The sequence below is a fragment of the Rhamphochromis longiceps genome, linkage group LG19 (genome assembly GCF_057381845.1).
Source record: "Rhamphochromis longiceps isolate RC_006_pf linkage group LG19, R_longiceps_female_GT1.1, whole genome shotgun sequence".
NCBI classification, from domain to species: domain Eukaryota; kingdom Metazoa; phylum Chordata; class Actinopteri; order Cichliformes; family Cichlidae; genus Rhamphochromis; species Rhamphochromis longiceps.
The window spans coordinates 13606049-13622059 of record NC_140575.1 but is presented as its reverse complement, the minus strand read 5'-3'; the positions used below and the strand labels follow the sequence as shown (position 1 = coordinate 13622059).

Here is a 16011-nt window from a genome sequence, read left to right as displayed (position 1 = left end):
GTCCAATCCTTTTGTTTGTTAGACCTTATGAATTGTTCGAGTATAAAAAAGGCTAACTCAAGGGATGAACCAGTGTTGTGTCCACATTTCACAGACAACTTAACAAAGAACCCATTTTAAATTGGATCTTTAGGAACTTTGCATTAAAAAAATAAACACTTCTTTAATACAATCAATGAAAAATGACAAAAGATAGCACAATTTACTGACAGTGATTCCTAAACAGCTATTATCTGAAAACCATTAAGTTCATAAAACAGCATGGTGTGTGTGTTATGAAAGTGGACGATACAGGTACAACAGTGAGTCTGCAGCCATCTGTAAAACATGGTGCAACGCCTCATAGTTTGGGGATCATGTCAAAATTGATAGAAGATCTAAACGTCTTCCAATTTTGATCCAGCATAAAATACTGGAACGAGTCTGTTTACAGCTTCATTTCAAAGTCACAATGATCCCAAACACACTGACAGCGCACTAAGATCATATCTGGATTTAATAAATAAAAAAGATATATCTATCTATATCTATCTCAATCACACGATGTAACATGACCGGTCATGGATTGGTCTCCAGAGCCCAGACCTCAACATTACTGAAGCAGTGTGGGCTCATCTTAAGGCAGACAACATCCAAACAAGAGCTTTGCATGTCCCTCAAAAGCCCAGAGAACAATTCCTGAAGAATATTCAAATGTCAGAAGTTACTTAGCTGTCTAAATGAGTTCAGTGCTGTATGTTTGTTAAGCTCACGGCTTCTTAAATTTGATCTCATACATTACATAATATAGAACTGTTTTCAAATTAAATCTAAGCTAAACGAACTCAGGCCTTATACAGAACCTTATTCCAAAAATGTTTGTCCTTTAAGATGGATTTAACAGAATTTTACTGATTTGACACAAAAATGTTTGGCAATTGCACTTTTGATTACGTACAGAAAATAGAAACTAGCATTTTTGCTGCTTGTCCTGACAGCAGCCTATGTTTCCAAACAAATAAAACAAATAACAACAACAACAACAATAATAATAATAATAATAATAATAATAATAATAATAATAATAATAATAATGAGGAGAATAATAATAATCCCTTTTTAGATTCTTTTCTACAACATTTTATTACAACCAAAAAGAATGACAAAATGTTCCAAAACCATTAATCCTATAAAAAAGGTTTTAATTCTGAAAGGACAAGATGACAAGAGGCAAAATTACTAAATACAAAGATACTATTAGCAGTCCCACAGAGATTAGCTTGGTACAAGAGTGTCAACACAAACTGCATCATCTATCGGTTTGGGAAAAGAAAAAAAACAAAAACAAAAAAAAACAAAGCAGGTATCACATAGTCTTCAAACAAGAATTTAAAACTCAAAAATAAGCAGGTTAAATGATGCCGAAACCTCTATTAAGTTACAATATGGGACAAAAGGTTCCGTTACAGCCTCTTTAATAGTGGACACAGCCGTCTCTCACAACTAAAAGGCAAAAGTAACTGTATGTTACTGTATAGTTACCTATACTTCATAAGGTCAGTGGTTCATGCACATCAGAGACAATCACTGCACATGCAATCATTTCTCAACAGAATCTACTGTAGGCTGTGGAAATAATATTTAACCTGCCCAAATCAAAACCTCTGAGCCTAACTTGTTTCCCTGCTGACAAATTAAAATTATGAACATCACAAGATTCTTTACAGTTCAGATAATACACTAACCAACAAATCAAACCCTTCAGAATGTACCAAACCAGTAAAAAGAAACACAAAAGTCAAGGTTTAACAATTTGTACATTCTAAAGCTGAACCAGGTTGATGACAAACATCAAGAGTGATTGGAAAATTCACGAGTGAGAGCCGCTTGCTTTCAGGACATCTGTGATGGAGACATCTGGGCCTTCCTCATGGAGCGCAGCGCTTTCTCTCTAAGGTGCTTTTCCAGATCATCCAAGGTGTTTTCCACGTCACTGTCCGATTCCTAAACAACAACAACGCATCATTTACTCAACGACCTATATCCGCTGTTGTACCGAACAGAAATCAGACAGAGGGGAAACTGATGTTACCTTTCTGGAATCTCTGTCCTCCTCTGCAGCCTGGTTCTCCTGTGTGTCTCCAGTCACAGCAGCACTACTGCTCTTCTCCTTCTTATGTTTCTTGTGCTTTTTATGCTTCTTCTCCTTCTTGTGTTTCTTTTCCTTCTTCTTCTTCTTTTTCTTTGCACCGCCGTCAACATCCGAAGTCTGAAAGAGAAACATCAGAACTTGACGACACAGGCATGAAGCATGTTTATATCAACACAAAGTTAAGAGAAGGATTATGGCAACGGTGCTGCAGCTCAGCTTACAGTTAATGTGTTTCTGTTGGAGGAATTTAGAATTTACAGTTTCAAGTTTTAAAAACACTGAACATATATGATGACATTTCCTTTTAACAATGCTGCAAAAGTTCAACTTCCTGAGGCTATAACTTGCCATGATTGGCGTGCACAGATTTTAACAGTTAGACCATTAACCCCCACCATCCTTCATTAAAAAAAAATAATTTCAAATTGTTTTTTTTTTATATCTGCGAATAAGCTCAAACCTTGCTTGGAGATCGACTTCCAGAACCGCTGCTGGCTTTCTTGGCTGGTGGTGGAGACGCACTGGCAGAGCGAGACGGGGAGGGGGAGGCGGATGCTTGAGTCGGACGTTTCTGAGCTGCTGGTTCAGGGGAAACAGATCTGGAGGACGCTCTTCTTATAGGCTGAGGGCTTGGAGATGGTCTGAGAGAGATGACACAGGTGACATCAGATAATTGGCACACAAAAATGTCACAGGTAAACAGAAATTGAAACGCTGTTCTGTCTGATACATAAGTGATCCCTACCTCTGGTTGTCACGGCGTTCTGGGGTGCGTGAAACTCTGCGGATGACTTTATTGTGTGGAGGTGACTGCTGTCTGCGCTGGTTAGACGGAGATGTGCTCAAGGTTTCATAGCGCCGTGGGGGGGTTGTGGATCCTCTAACAGCGTGACTGCGGTTTGCAGGGGATGGGGAGAGGCGTCTGGATGCCGCAACAGGGGATCGAGCATCTCTGCTTCGCCGCCCAGGTGGCAGCATGGGGCTCCTCCTGTGTCTGGGTGGAGATGTCGAGGAGGGAGGGGATCGTCTTCTTGGAGGAGGAGAGCTTCTATGTCTGGGGGATCTGGAGGGACGTCGCTTGGTAGCCGGTGAAGAGCGTTTCATTGGCGAGTTAGACAGTTTCCTTTTCTGAGAGGGCAAAGGTGAAGGACTGTAGCGACGTTGGATAGGGGGAGAATATCGTCTGGGGGATGGAGATCTACGACGGGGTGGTGGGGAAGGAGACCTGTGAAGCAGGAAATACAACCTTTAGGAAATACTTTAAAATTGGTAAGTAATTCATAAAATTTTAAGTATTTCATAAAAACCACAAGACAGGAACAATGACTCCTGTATGAAACACATGCTATTGCCCAGGAGTCTGTTTGCAACACAGAAGTTTGGAGAGATCATTTGTCTAAATTTAAAAGGAAACATTCTTATACCTGCGTCTTTGAGGAGGAGAGGGAGATCTGCGACGCCGAGGAGGAGTAGGGGTGCGACGTCTGCGTACTGGAGATGGAGAGCGTCTTTTCCTGCAAGGAAAAAACAAAATCAGAGTCACCAACTTGTGGCCGCCCGCCTCCCATAACTAGACAAGCTGCAGCTTTATTCAAGGTCTGTAAAGAGTCAACACATTTGTTATACAGACCTTGAAGGAATTTGGTAATAAAGGATTCACTGGCCAAACTAAAGCAATCACTGGATTAAAATATATATACACACACACACACACAACAGTAAATAACTGCCAGTGACAAAAAAGCTACAAATTCTTAATGTAAAAATTGCGTCACAATCTTTAACTTAGATTTGACTGCAAGTCAGCTTCAGCCACAGTACTGCAAAGCCCAGGGTCGAGACTGGCCCACTGCCAGGCACGAGCACAATGAGCAAGACTTAAAAAAAAAGAGAAAAAAAAAAAGATATTAGCTGTTCTATGAACAACACAGACTGTGATCCAGTGCTCTCCAGCTAGTACAGCCTACGTTACTATGTTATGTGGAAAATAAACATCCACTTTTAGGAAGAGCAGCACCCACGCAGCTCCATTTGTGCCACATTATGGATGAAAGTGGGCGGATAGTGATACACTGTACTTAACGTAACACTGTCTGGCCCTGAGTAGGCCTCTGTCGGCGCAGAGGAATAAAATTAATACATACAAACAATATAAGCAGAGCACAAACTATTAAGACTTCGAGGTTAAAGTGAGATAATAAAAGTCAGATAATGTGTAAATACTGTGTTATCTGACCTCGGGGAGGGATCCCTGTGTCGCCTTCGAGGAGACTGTGTACGACTGCGCCTCCTCCTGACCTCACCATTTCTGGCACCTGACCCTCCTGTTGCCCTCTTGGGCGCCTCATCTTCTGAGGATGAAGACCCCGTTTCTGAAACCACACAAACAAATGACATCAAGAGCTGCTTCAGCGAAGCCTTGGCAGTATGCGGTCAGGGAAAAAACACCAAGGTTGGGGTTAGGACACAGCTTCAAAAGTCCATGAGACGATGAGTGCAAGATGACATGGACAGACTCGTTAAAGAGAGAGGGGCGGGGGTATGGGAAAAGAAAGAACGGGGATAAAAACGCTTTTAACCTGAAGACGATTGTCGGTTCTGCCTGCGATACTGACGTCGCTGTTGCACCGAATCTGCTGTTGCCCCTTTCTCATTTTTATCCTCCTCTGAAATGCAGAGCATTGAGTGTCCCATCAGTGTTAGCAAAGCCGGAAACAGACTGCCAAGGAAATGCTACAAGTATTACAGAAGACAGACTTATAGCTGTGATGCTTGGTCTGTCATCATGTTACAACATTTATAGTTTCCCCTTGCATTAGCACACAGTTTCTTAACAGTTCTGGTGGCTCAGCTTCACCCTGTAAAGAGATCCTTCAGGTTACACAGACTCAGCCTTCTCAGTGTGGGAGCAAGCCAAAGGCTGAGGCTCTGGAATGCTGAGAATTTCACACAAGTACCCAACTATGTGTTGGTAAATTAAATTTCTCAATGAGAATAATTACAACTAAGCTCTCCAAGTACACAATACGGTGCACAAGCATGACAAGTGAACATGTACATCCTGCTGAAAGCCACAGTAACTGCACAGGGCGCAAAGTGATGAGTTAAAGTGTTAAACAGTCACCATATTTCGAGATCCGTGAGGTGAAAGGCAGCATGGTTCTTTAACACGTTTTACACTTACCCGAGTCGGAGCCTTCAGATGGTCTGGGCTTGACGTTGTCAGGGGGAGAATCAGCCCTTCCTCCTTGTTTTCTCTTAAACCCTGAAAAACAATGCACAGCAAAAATTATATGCACTTGTCACAGATTTATTAAAATAACAGCAACGAGCTTAGAGATACTCATTAAGTTTAACATTGGAATCCAACATTGGTTGTGCAGAAGAAGCATAAAGTCTTCAAATGTTTTCATAGGTAAAAATATTTTAATATAATGTACAAAGGAGGAACTGAAGCACACCTGATGATCTGGGTGGGGAAGGAGAGCCCCGGCCCCTTCTAGCTCGTGGAGACGGTGATCGTCTGTTCTTGCCTGTGGGACTAATGGAAGTATCAGGATGATGGACCTGTTTTCGGGGTGGTGTGGTAGATATTCTTTTCACTGCTTTTTTAGGCGAGCGAGAGCCTGATGAGCTGCTACCAGAGGATGAAGCAGAGCGGGAGCGCCTCCTGTAGGACAAAAAAAAAGGCTTAAAGGCGTCTGTATACCACAGACAACATGAAGTAAAATATTAAATCCATGCCAATACAAAAAAATAAATAAATATGCCGACCTGCGGACGGGGGAACGCCTGGGTCTGTGCCTGGAGCTAGCTGGCGCACGTCTAGGAGGGCTCCTACGACGAGGAGACATTCTCCTTCTGGGACTTTGTCTTCTGCGAGGGGAGTACGATCTGATTGGGTAGAGAATCAGCAAATATAGAAAACTCCTTTACAGACTTTGATTTTTCATAATGAAAGTTTAAGTTAAAGCCACACGTCAAATCACCTAGAGCGCGAGCGGCGTCTGCGAGAACGAGAATGAGAGCGTGAGCGATGGTGTCTTTCCCTCCTCGTGTCCTTCTCCCTTTCTCGTGACCTCGGTCTCTCTTCTTTCTTAAGGGTTTTCTCTGGCGACTGTTCTTTGACTTCATTCACAGAGTCGGCTTTCACTACTTCCACAACTGTCTCACTGCAAAAGAAAAGTATTTAAATGTCTTAAGTTCTAAATAATACCAGTCCAACTAAATGCCCACTTCAAATAAAAGCAAGAATTCCACAAACCAGGTGGAAGAAGCTTCTTGGACGACTGCCTCTGGCACAGCTCTTCCTGAAGTATCTGGTTCTACTGGCTCCTCTGAAGATTTTGTGGACAGCTGCATCAGGGGCGGAGGGGGTGAACTGCCACCAACTGGACTAGCTTGTTTGCGCCTTGGTGAGCGTGAGGGGCTGCGTTTCCTTTCCCGCTTCGCTGGTGACCTCCTCCGTGGTGATGGCGACCTCCTTCGCGGCGATGGTGACCTCGTTTTCCGTCTGGCCAGAGAGGCAAATACAAGAGGTTTGCATGTTCTACAACGAATTCACAAGCTGTAGTTCCATCTATGGGTCTCAAAATGAAAATAATCGTACCTCCTGGGGCTCTTTGACTGAGCCCGTTCTCTAAGGTCCTTTTCCTTCTTTTCCTCATCCACCTTCTTCAGAGAAGCAAGTTTCTCCTGTTCAATCTGCCAGAAACAGATCAATGAGAGATGAATCATTTTGCTCCTATTTTTAAATAATTACTGAGTTCAACATGATATATTTTATAGAGTTTTTTTTAACAGAAAAGGGGTCTTATTACTGCAATTTGTCAATACTTATTTTACACCATTATATTCCCGTGTCTGTGCTACAGGTCCCCTCCTACATGTAATTTGTTGAGGAGCAGCTGTGCAAACACAACAAAAGCCACCCCCCCACCCAAAAAAAGAAAAAAAGTCTTGTATGACACACTTTCAAAAAAAGATAAATGGAAAGCCACCAAGCTCAGCGTGATCTTGCCCATCCCCGCTTCCACCATTTAGAAAAACTCACCTGTCTCTGTTTGATTTCCTCTTTCTTCTGTTCCAGAAAAGCTGATGGGATGCCCGCAATGTTCTCCTGGGCGCTCAGCAGCAGGGGCCAGAGGTCCTTCATAAACTCCCGGGCGTTCTTCCCGTTCAGAAAGCCAGTCAGGTTGATCTGCATCATCTTGCTATCCGGGTGCTGCAACACACACATGAAGGGAGGAGAGAAAAAACAAAAACGTAGCCATTGAAATACTTGAAGACCAAACAGCAAGGGGGGGTAGGGTCCCACAAACGGGGCTCCCTACCTTCTACTCCTCTATAAATTTATACCTCAGACTATTTAGATAACCATCTTAAAAACATGTAAGACACTGACTAGGCTATTTAACATCCCTGGATCCAATATTAGACTCAACCTACAAAAATGAGACTGATTTAAATTGTACTCACAAACTCAGGAAACTGAGATTGTGAGCTAGCTGAGGGGAGACACATCTAATGATGTTAAAGAAATAAAATAAACACAGCATGCAATTCTGCTGCCCTAGATTTACAATCTACCATAACAAAATATAAAAAGAAGAAAACAAAACCTCCCATAATACAAAGAAATTGTAGTATAATTTGATTTCTTCAGTGCTAGCCCACTACCATACATCCCCTTGGCCGCTACCCACCCCTTGCTTTCCAGTCTCCCCACCGTCTACACTTCAGGAGGTAAACAAACAGCCACAATACAGAGTGCATTAAAACCCAACACTGCAAGTACAGTTCCGGTGTCTTCAGTGAGTCCCGTGGGATCAGTGGGCACGGAGCTCCCTTGGCTTGCTTCCGCCTCCCTACTGCTTGAGACTCAACCACCATGAGCTTAATGTTATATCATTTATCTAAATTGCAAGAGACGAACAAGCAATAATGAGTACACAGTTACACAAAAACTGAGTTTTATTTCAACAACTGATAGAATGATTGTGAGATAGCGTAATCTCATTAACTGTATCAACTGTTTTCCATTATGCAACAGTACCCTTTAAATTTAGCTCAAACAGCCCACCCACTGGCAAGTAAAAGATAAAATAATAAGTAAAAAATAATACACATGTGTGATGCTGGCGACATAAAATATGAAAATACATACATCTGGATTTTCTTAGAATAACGAGCCATAAACGAAGATAAATGGCACTGAAATCAAAACTTGCATTCAAAAAATATACGAGTACACTGACAGTATGGTAATTACAAATACAGAGTATAAATTATCTGAAATGTTTCCTGTTTTATAAAGTATGTCTGTGCAATGGAAGTTACCCAAGTTCCAGACATCTTACATGCTTTGATCTATCAGTGGGACAGAGTAGAGTTTATGGAAAGGAAAACAGCTGGACATAATGCTTAAAATAAAACAGCCTGGAGTGAATGTACACTTTAGTCTACAAAAATAGGATCTACAATATTACAGGTTTACTGTTAAGAGGGGTTTTGTAGAAAATAAGTGAACTTGTACTAACTTAAAACCAAGTTGAAAAGTATTGTTTCTTACGAGGTTTATGCTGACCTCCAGAGGTTGAAGTTCTCAACTTGCTGCAGTGACGTTATAACACTTGTGTTCTTGACACCCTCACATGACTGTTTTGTGTGGTAACAAGTGAAAGCGAAAACACTTCTGACCACACTCAACAGAGTGCAAAAGACAGTAAAAACTTGCAATCAGAGGTGGCCAGTGAGACAATACTTTTCAGTTTTGCGTGATAACCCAATTGGTAGAAAGTACAGAAAATCAGGCTGTTTCAGCCCTTTTATGTCCTGTTTTGAGCCTGTACCTCCTGTTACGTTTAAAGAGAGTTGGGCAGTCTACCGATGGGCTGTCAACACCTACAAAGAATATGATTATGGCATTTTTTTTAATTGATTTATTTTTTTTAGGCGTTTCTTTCACTGACATGATATAGGTGATCCCTGCATATAACTCACCTCAAACCACACACTGCATCATGAAGGGAGAGTTGGGCTCAGTGACTTTGGGCTCAGGAGAGAGCTAATTAGGTGTTGGTGCTATACTTCTGATGCAAGGTATAACATCCATATTGGTTCAGGCCTTTTAAATCATAAATCACATCATCATTAGAAGACTGCTGGATAAAGGCACTTTGTCACATAACAGCAAAACATGGTAATGTCATTATAAATCAGTCTTACACCAACTGTTACTTTTCCCATTCAATCTCAGTTTGACTAGGACGTGTAATTATTTGCTTATATCGTTCTTACTGACTAAGTACTAAGCAATGCCCTTCAATATATGACAGTTCTGAAAGAACAAAAAATAAACACGATTAAAGACATTACCTTCTCCTCAAGCTGGTTAAATATGAACTCTATGACGACGTCATCCTCGAACCCCAAAATCTCAGTGACTCGCTGCGTAATCCAAGGTTTGATGACTTCTAGGTTCACTTTGGTCATGTCCACCTGAGCGTGAAACAGACCGTTAGTGATGAGAAACAGCAGCACCTGTTTATATGCACCTGTACAGATACAAGATATCTTTCATAACGTTTTGTCTCTTCTCTCATCTTAACGGTTTATTTCAACCCTGCGCTGCCAGCTCACACTGTTTTATACACAGCTGCTTTAATTCCATCTGATATTTGCGATTCTGTTTTGTAGCCAGATTTAGTAAGTCGTTTTTAACTACCGTAAATGTCGGGCTATAAGCCGCTACTTTTTGCACAAGCTTTGAACCCTGCGGCTTTTAGTCAGGTGCGGCTTTTCTATGGATTGTCCGTGATTTTTGTCATATCGTAAGACGATTTGTTTTGTGTGTTCCGCTGTTGTACGGCACTACGTTGCCTGGCGGAAGGATCGGGGTTCAAGAGTGGTATGTTAGTCACATGTCCGTCCGCCAGGCAACGTAGTGCCGTACGAAGTAGCGCGAAAAACAAACTTCAAAGTAGCGCTACGCATTCAGCGGGAGGCGTGGATGATGAGCGGCGATAAACTTGCAAGTTATGCCCAAAAAGCAAGTTATGCCCAACTCCACCGGTGGATTCTGACAGCGTGGAAAAGTGTGAAAACATCCACGATCACCAACGGATTTTGAAGGGCTGGACTGCTGCATGATGGAGAGGAGGACACCGCCACGGCCCTTCTGAGGGTGTTCGACTCTGACACTGACAATGAGGATTTCTTTGGTTTTGAAAGTGACAACGAAGGAGAGAAGAAGAGTGGATGACGAAGCCATCATGAGCCTGTTTGTATCCGACACTGGAGAAGAGGACTTTGGTGGTTTTAGTGCGCAGGAAGAAGAGAAAGATGGTGGTGAATGACTGACTTTTCTTCTTGTTAAAGCTGTGTCACTGCACCTGAGCCTAAAAGGTAGTCCGAATCTATTTTTCTGGTGTGCTGTAGGCTACTGTTATGTACTACATGTGCAAATATGTACCCATAACTTGTTTTTCAAAATATTAATAAAAGTGATGTCTCCAAACAGCCATCTCTTTCCTGACAATTCCCTTTGTGCATATTCTCTTACATATGATAAGTCAACATTGAAACACCTGCGGCTTTTGGTCAGGTGCGACTAATGTATGTACAAAACAGGATTTTCCCCTGATTTTAGCTTGTGCGGCTAATATTTAGGTGCGCTTTGTAGTCCGGGAAATACGGTATTTTTTTTGCTTTGTTATAAATATATTATTATGTAACATGGATTTTCCTGGCTCAAAATGGGCACAAAATGCAATCAGAGCACAAAGCGATTGTGTTATCTGACAAAAACCTGTCCATTTCACTCTGTCTGACGACTAAATAGATTACACACAAATCCCACAAGACACAACACAGTGATTTATCTATGGCAAGGATTTAAATAAAGAAGAAAAAAAGCTTTACTGTCCTTAAAAGATCTGACTTACATATTTAAAAATCATACAAGGTAAATTTAAAAACCTTTTTTGTCAAACAAAAGATTTAACATTTTCTCACCACGGATGGCTTTGGGGGGAAAAACGTAGCACAAAGCTCGGCTTTATATTTCTGCATAAATCTATATTTTACTGTATTTATTTTTAATTTAATTTAACGCAAGATATTAGTTTTGCCATATTACATTTACTTTACCAAATGTATCATTCTACTCTATAAAGCTGTCTGGTTTTATGTTTGTTGTACTTGTCTTAACTTTTAGATGTTGTACAAAAAAAGTTCCCTTTTGGGATCCAGTTTAATTTTTATCTCGTCGCACCTTAAAATTGTTTTTATCTGACTCTGACGCTTTATATTAATGGACGTCATGGGTCAGTCGTTATGTTGAAGAACCTGGGATCTTTTGCTTGTTAAGACCAATGTGTAACCATGTGTGGACCATGGAACAACTTAGTGGTCATCAATCCAAAATAATACAAAACTTACACATGCCAGAATTTATCAAAAAAAAGCTCATTTTCTTTAGAAGCCACTGGGCAAGTAACATGAATCTGATATGTGATATACAAATAAAAATACACAGACAGAAGACAAATACAAACAATGCTTAACGTTAATGTAGCAACTGATCACACATTTGGCTCTTTTAAGATCTGCTTTTAAAATGTCATGTGTCAAGTTTTCCTTATAAGTGATAACGTGTTGCAATAATCACTTTTATTCAAATGTGGTGCGCTCTAGATGGCGTCCTACCCTCAACCGCACTGTCACTTCTTTGTGTCTTTTTAAGAAGTTACAGTGACAAAAAAAGAAGGACTTTAAATCAAAAACTTTTGTGGCTTTCCTTAAATGTTACTCAACTACAGTGGGGCAAAAAAGTATTTAGTCAGCCACCGATTGTGCAAGTTCCCCCACCTAAAATGATGACAGAGGTCAGTAATTTGCACCAGAGGTACACTTCAACTGTGAGAGACAGAATGTGGAAAAAAAAAAATCCATGAATCCACATGGTAGGATTTGTAAAGAATTTATTCGTAAATCAGGGTGGAAAATAAGTATTTGGTCAATAACAAAAATACAACTCAATACTTTGTAACATAACCTTTGTTGGCAATAACAGAGGTCAAACGTTTACTATAGGTCTTTACCAGGTTTGCACACACAGTAGCTGGTATTTTGGCCCATTCCTCCATGCAGATCTTCTCGAGAGCAGTGATGTTTTGGGGCTGTCGCCGAGCAACACGGACTTTCAACTCCCGCCACAGATTTTCTATGGGGTTGAGGTCTGGAGACTGGCTAGGCCACTCCAGGACTTTCAAATGCTTCTTACGGAGCCACTCCTTTGTTCCCCGGGCGGTGTGTTTTGGATCATTGTCATGTTGGAAGACCCAGCCTCGTTTCATCTTCAAAGTTCTCACTGATGGAAGGAGGTTTTGGCTCAAAATCTCACGATACATGGCCCCATTCATCCTGTCCTTAACACGGATCAGTCGTCCTGTCCCCTTGGCAGAAAAACAGCCCCATAGCATCATGTTTCCACCCCCATGCTTCACAGTAGGTATGGTGTTCTTGGGATGCAACTCAGTATTCTTCTTCCTCCAAACACGACGAGTTGAGTTTATACCAAAAAGTTCTACTTTGGTTTCATCTGACCACATGACATTCTCCCAATCCTCTGCTGTATCATCCATGTGCTCTCTTCAGATGGGCCTGGACATGCGCTGGCTTCAGCAGCGGAACACGTCTGGCACTGCGGGATTTGATTCCCTGCCGTTGTAGTGTGTTACTGATGGTGACCTTTGTTACTTTGGTCCCAGCTCTCTGCAGGTCATTCACCAGGTCCCCCCGTGTGGTTCTGGGATCTTTGCTCACCGTTCTCATGATCATTTTGACCCCACGGGATGAGATCTTGCGTGGAGCCCCAGATCGAGGGAGATTATCAGTGGTCTTGTATGTCTTCCATTTTCTGATGATTGCTCCCACAGTTGATTTTTTCACACCAAGCTGCTTGCCTATTGTAGATTCACTCTTCCCAGTCTGGTGCAGGTCTACAATACTTTTCCTGGTGTCCTTCGAAAGCTCTTTGGTCTTGGCCATGGCGGAGTTTGGAGTCTGACTGTTTGAGGCTGTGGACAGGTGTCTTTTATACAGATGATGAGTTCAAACAGGTGCCATTCATACAGGTAACGAGTGGGGGACAGAAAAGCTTCTTACAGAAGACGTTACAGGTCTGTGAGAGCCAGAGATTTTCCTTGTTTGAGGTGACCAAATACTTATTTTCCACCCTGATTTACGAATAAATTCTTTACAAATCCTACCATGTGAATTCATGGATTGTTTTTTCCACATTCTGTCTCTCACAGTTGAAGTGTACCTCTGGCGCAAATTACTGACCTCTGTCATCATTTTAAGTGGGGGAACTTGCACAATCGGTGGCTGACTAAATACTTTTTTGCCCCACTGTATATTAATTGTTGTCCCACCTGTTACTGACCAGGCAGTCCCCTGCAAAGGATCAAAAACGGCATTTGGGTGGAGACTAAAAATATAAACAGGTTATATATAAATAAACCAAAGTTAAAGTAATGACTATTTAACAGAAAAATTAACATTTACCTTTTATTTTTTGCTACCGGATTAAGAAAAAAAACAAAACAAAAACCTGACTTAAGCTCATTAATCACAGGCCTGGTGAGGTGGTGGCCATTAAAATGTCTCTCACAGACACCCTCATACCTGTGGTGTATGAATGTCCAGGCTACACAGATTGCCATAAACTGCCTCATGTTGATACAAGTTTGTAGATAACTATTTAACATGATTTTTTTAACAATTATTTGAGAAAATAAAATGTAAAAACAAATGTTACCTTTTTGTCCAAACATTCTGCAAATTTCAGCTGCTTCAGCAGTTTCTTCTGCTTGTTGCTGAAGCGGTTGTCCTGCTCCGCACTCGTACCCTGCAGAAATAACAGCCAACATCAGCGGATTCGTGATGATCAGCTTTCATCGGAGATGTCAAATCAGAGAAGAACAGAAACCCGTCTCGAACAGTGTTTTTAGTCTCAAGCTGCACAGCCTCCTCACTATTGGGCCCATGTTAGTTACAGCAGTCTTACTTACCGATAACATTAACGAGAGTCAAAGTTTAAGATGGAAAAACATTACGTTGCTCAAGCTAATGTGTCTTAAAATAAATACTTAAGACACGTGTGTTCCCTAGAGCGCCACTTCATGTTCTTTTTAGCTCATCTAACTGAGCCGCAGGCGACACTGACACCAGTCGGTTAGCATTAGCCATGCTAACCACTTGCTTAATCCTCGAAAGCGAACGCACAGGCTAATAATAGGCACAGCCCGAAGGCTACTTTGACTGACAGCGGAGTTGACATTGACAGAATATTAAAAGACACATTAATGTCATTATTCAGCAAACACGGAGGGCTTGCTAAGGCCAGCACAGCAGCAGTCGTGACTAGCTCATGGAGACAGGAGCGATGCACCGCCCGGGCGCCATCTTTAGTTAGCTAGCTAACTTGACTCGTCTATTTCCTGTAAATTTGTCTGTAAAATAACACGTACGGGGTTTTAACGTAAGAAGTTACACACTTTCATAAATTATAAGACAGAAAACATCAATATAGGGAACACGCAACAACTCCCAGAATACACCAAGTGAAGCAGACTAATTGCAAATCCTGAGACTGTTGGCTCCCAGTTGATAGTCGAAGCCCTGACCGCTGTTTAGCTAGCTACATGGCTCTTCACTGAAGACACATAGGAAACATCCATCCCATAAAACGTATATAGATCTACATGCAGCTAAATAATAATATACCAAATACAAAGATAAAAGTTTGAAGAACTTACGCGGAAGAATCCCGCGTCCATTTTAGGTGAAATGGATCGTAACTTGTGCTGTGGAGAAAGCTGTGTGCTGGTCCGCCGGTGAAATTCAGGGTGACGAGCCGGATGAATGGAGTGCCCCCACAGGAAGCAACAGGTACTGCAGTTACAGTGGGAGGAGGAAGAAGATTCCGCTCATCACCTGATGCACGAAATATGGCAGACTAGAATGTGCCTCAATATGCAGAGACAGCTTGCACAGATATTATTAAGACCCAAACCTTGGTTTAAACTGGTTTGCTCAAATGTTGTGGATTTAAAAAGGTATTTTGTTTTTATTCATTGTCCAGTTAGGGGCTTGTCAAAACCTGAACCTCACCAACCGCCATTCACCAGTAAGAATAAATGCTCAGATAAACAAATGAGAAAAACAAAAAATGATAAAATTAAAGAGCTTCCCATGAAAATTCTGTGTGCAGCAAAACAAGTGTTATGTTGGAATAAAAAATAAGAGGTAATCTGTCATTTATATCATCACTCTTGTGGTAATTGGGGAAATAATTGAACATTTTTATCAGTTTTTTGTCCTTCAAAGCAACTTCAGTAACATTTTTTTAGTTTGCTTTTGTCAACTGGTGGTCCATTTCCTACAGAATACTAAACATTTGCATGCATCATAATGACGATCATTAAATTAGATTTCTGAAACTGAGACTAATTGCTTTTTCTGTAAGAGAACCAGTTGTGTTTACATGCAGTAACCCCCCAGACTTGTCAACCACGCAATGCTTTTCCAGTCTTATTTTGTCCAAATTTGCTGAGCTTGTGTGACTTGTAGCCTCAGTTTCCTGTTTTTAACTCACCCAGTAGGACTCAGTGTAGTCTTCTGCTGTTGTTACCCATCTGCTACAAGCGTTGATGTGTTGTGTATTCAGAGATGCTTGTCTGCAGACCTTGGTTATAACTTCTTTTGTTTTGTTTTGTTTTGTTTAATTTACTGTTGCCTTCCTGTTCGCTAGATTTTCACCTGAGCGGCCACTCTCTTGATATTTTCTCTTTTTTAGACTTCTGTAAATCCTA

The 16011-nt window shown here is 41.3% G+C and overlaps 1 protein-coding gene across 2 annotated transcripts; it reads right to left on the bottom strand.

The window, feature by feature from the left end:
* Window positions 1-1160: 1160 nt before the first annotated feature.
* On the bottom strand, window positions 1161-15087 carry srrm1 (serine/arginine repetitive matrix 1). 2 transcript variants are annotated; one of them, XM_085390970.1, is made up of 17 exons: window positions 14956-15087; window positions 13956-14045; window positions 9509-9631; window positions 7185-7355; window positions 6741-6835; window positions 6396-6644; window positions 6121-6303; window positions 5906-6025; window positions 5593-5801; window positions 5316-5396; window positions 4711-4797; window positions 4368-4503; window positions 3556-3645; window positions 2877-3356; window positions 2592-2772; window positions 2072-2248; window positions 1161-1983 (listed from the first exon to the last, which is right to left on the bottom strand). In XM_085390970.1, exons 1-17 carry the CDS (start codon window positions 14974-14976, stop codon window positions 1873-1875), a joined length of 2604 nt encoding a protein of 867 aa, XP_085247096.1. In that variant the 5' UTR covers window positions 14977-15087; the 3' UTR covers window positions 1161-1872. The 2 variants fall into 2 exon arrangements, with proteins under 2 accessions (XP_085247096.1, XP_085247097.1); XM_085390971.1 differs by lacking the exons at window positions 9509-9631; window positions 13956-14045; window positions 14956-15087 and adding an exon at window positions 9134-9501.
* Window positions 15088-16011: the final 924 nt, after the last annotated feature.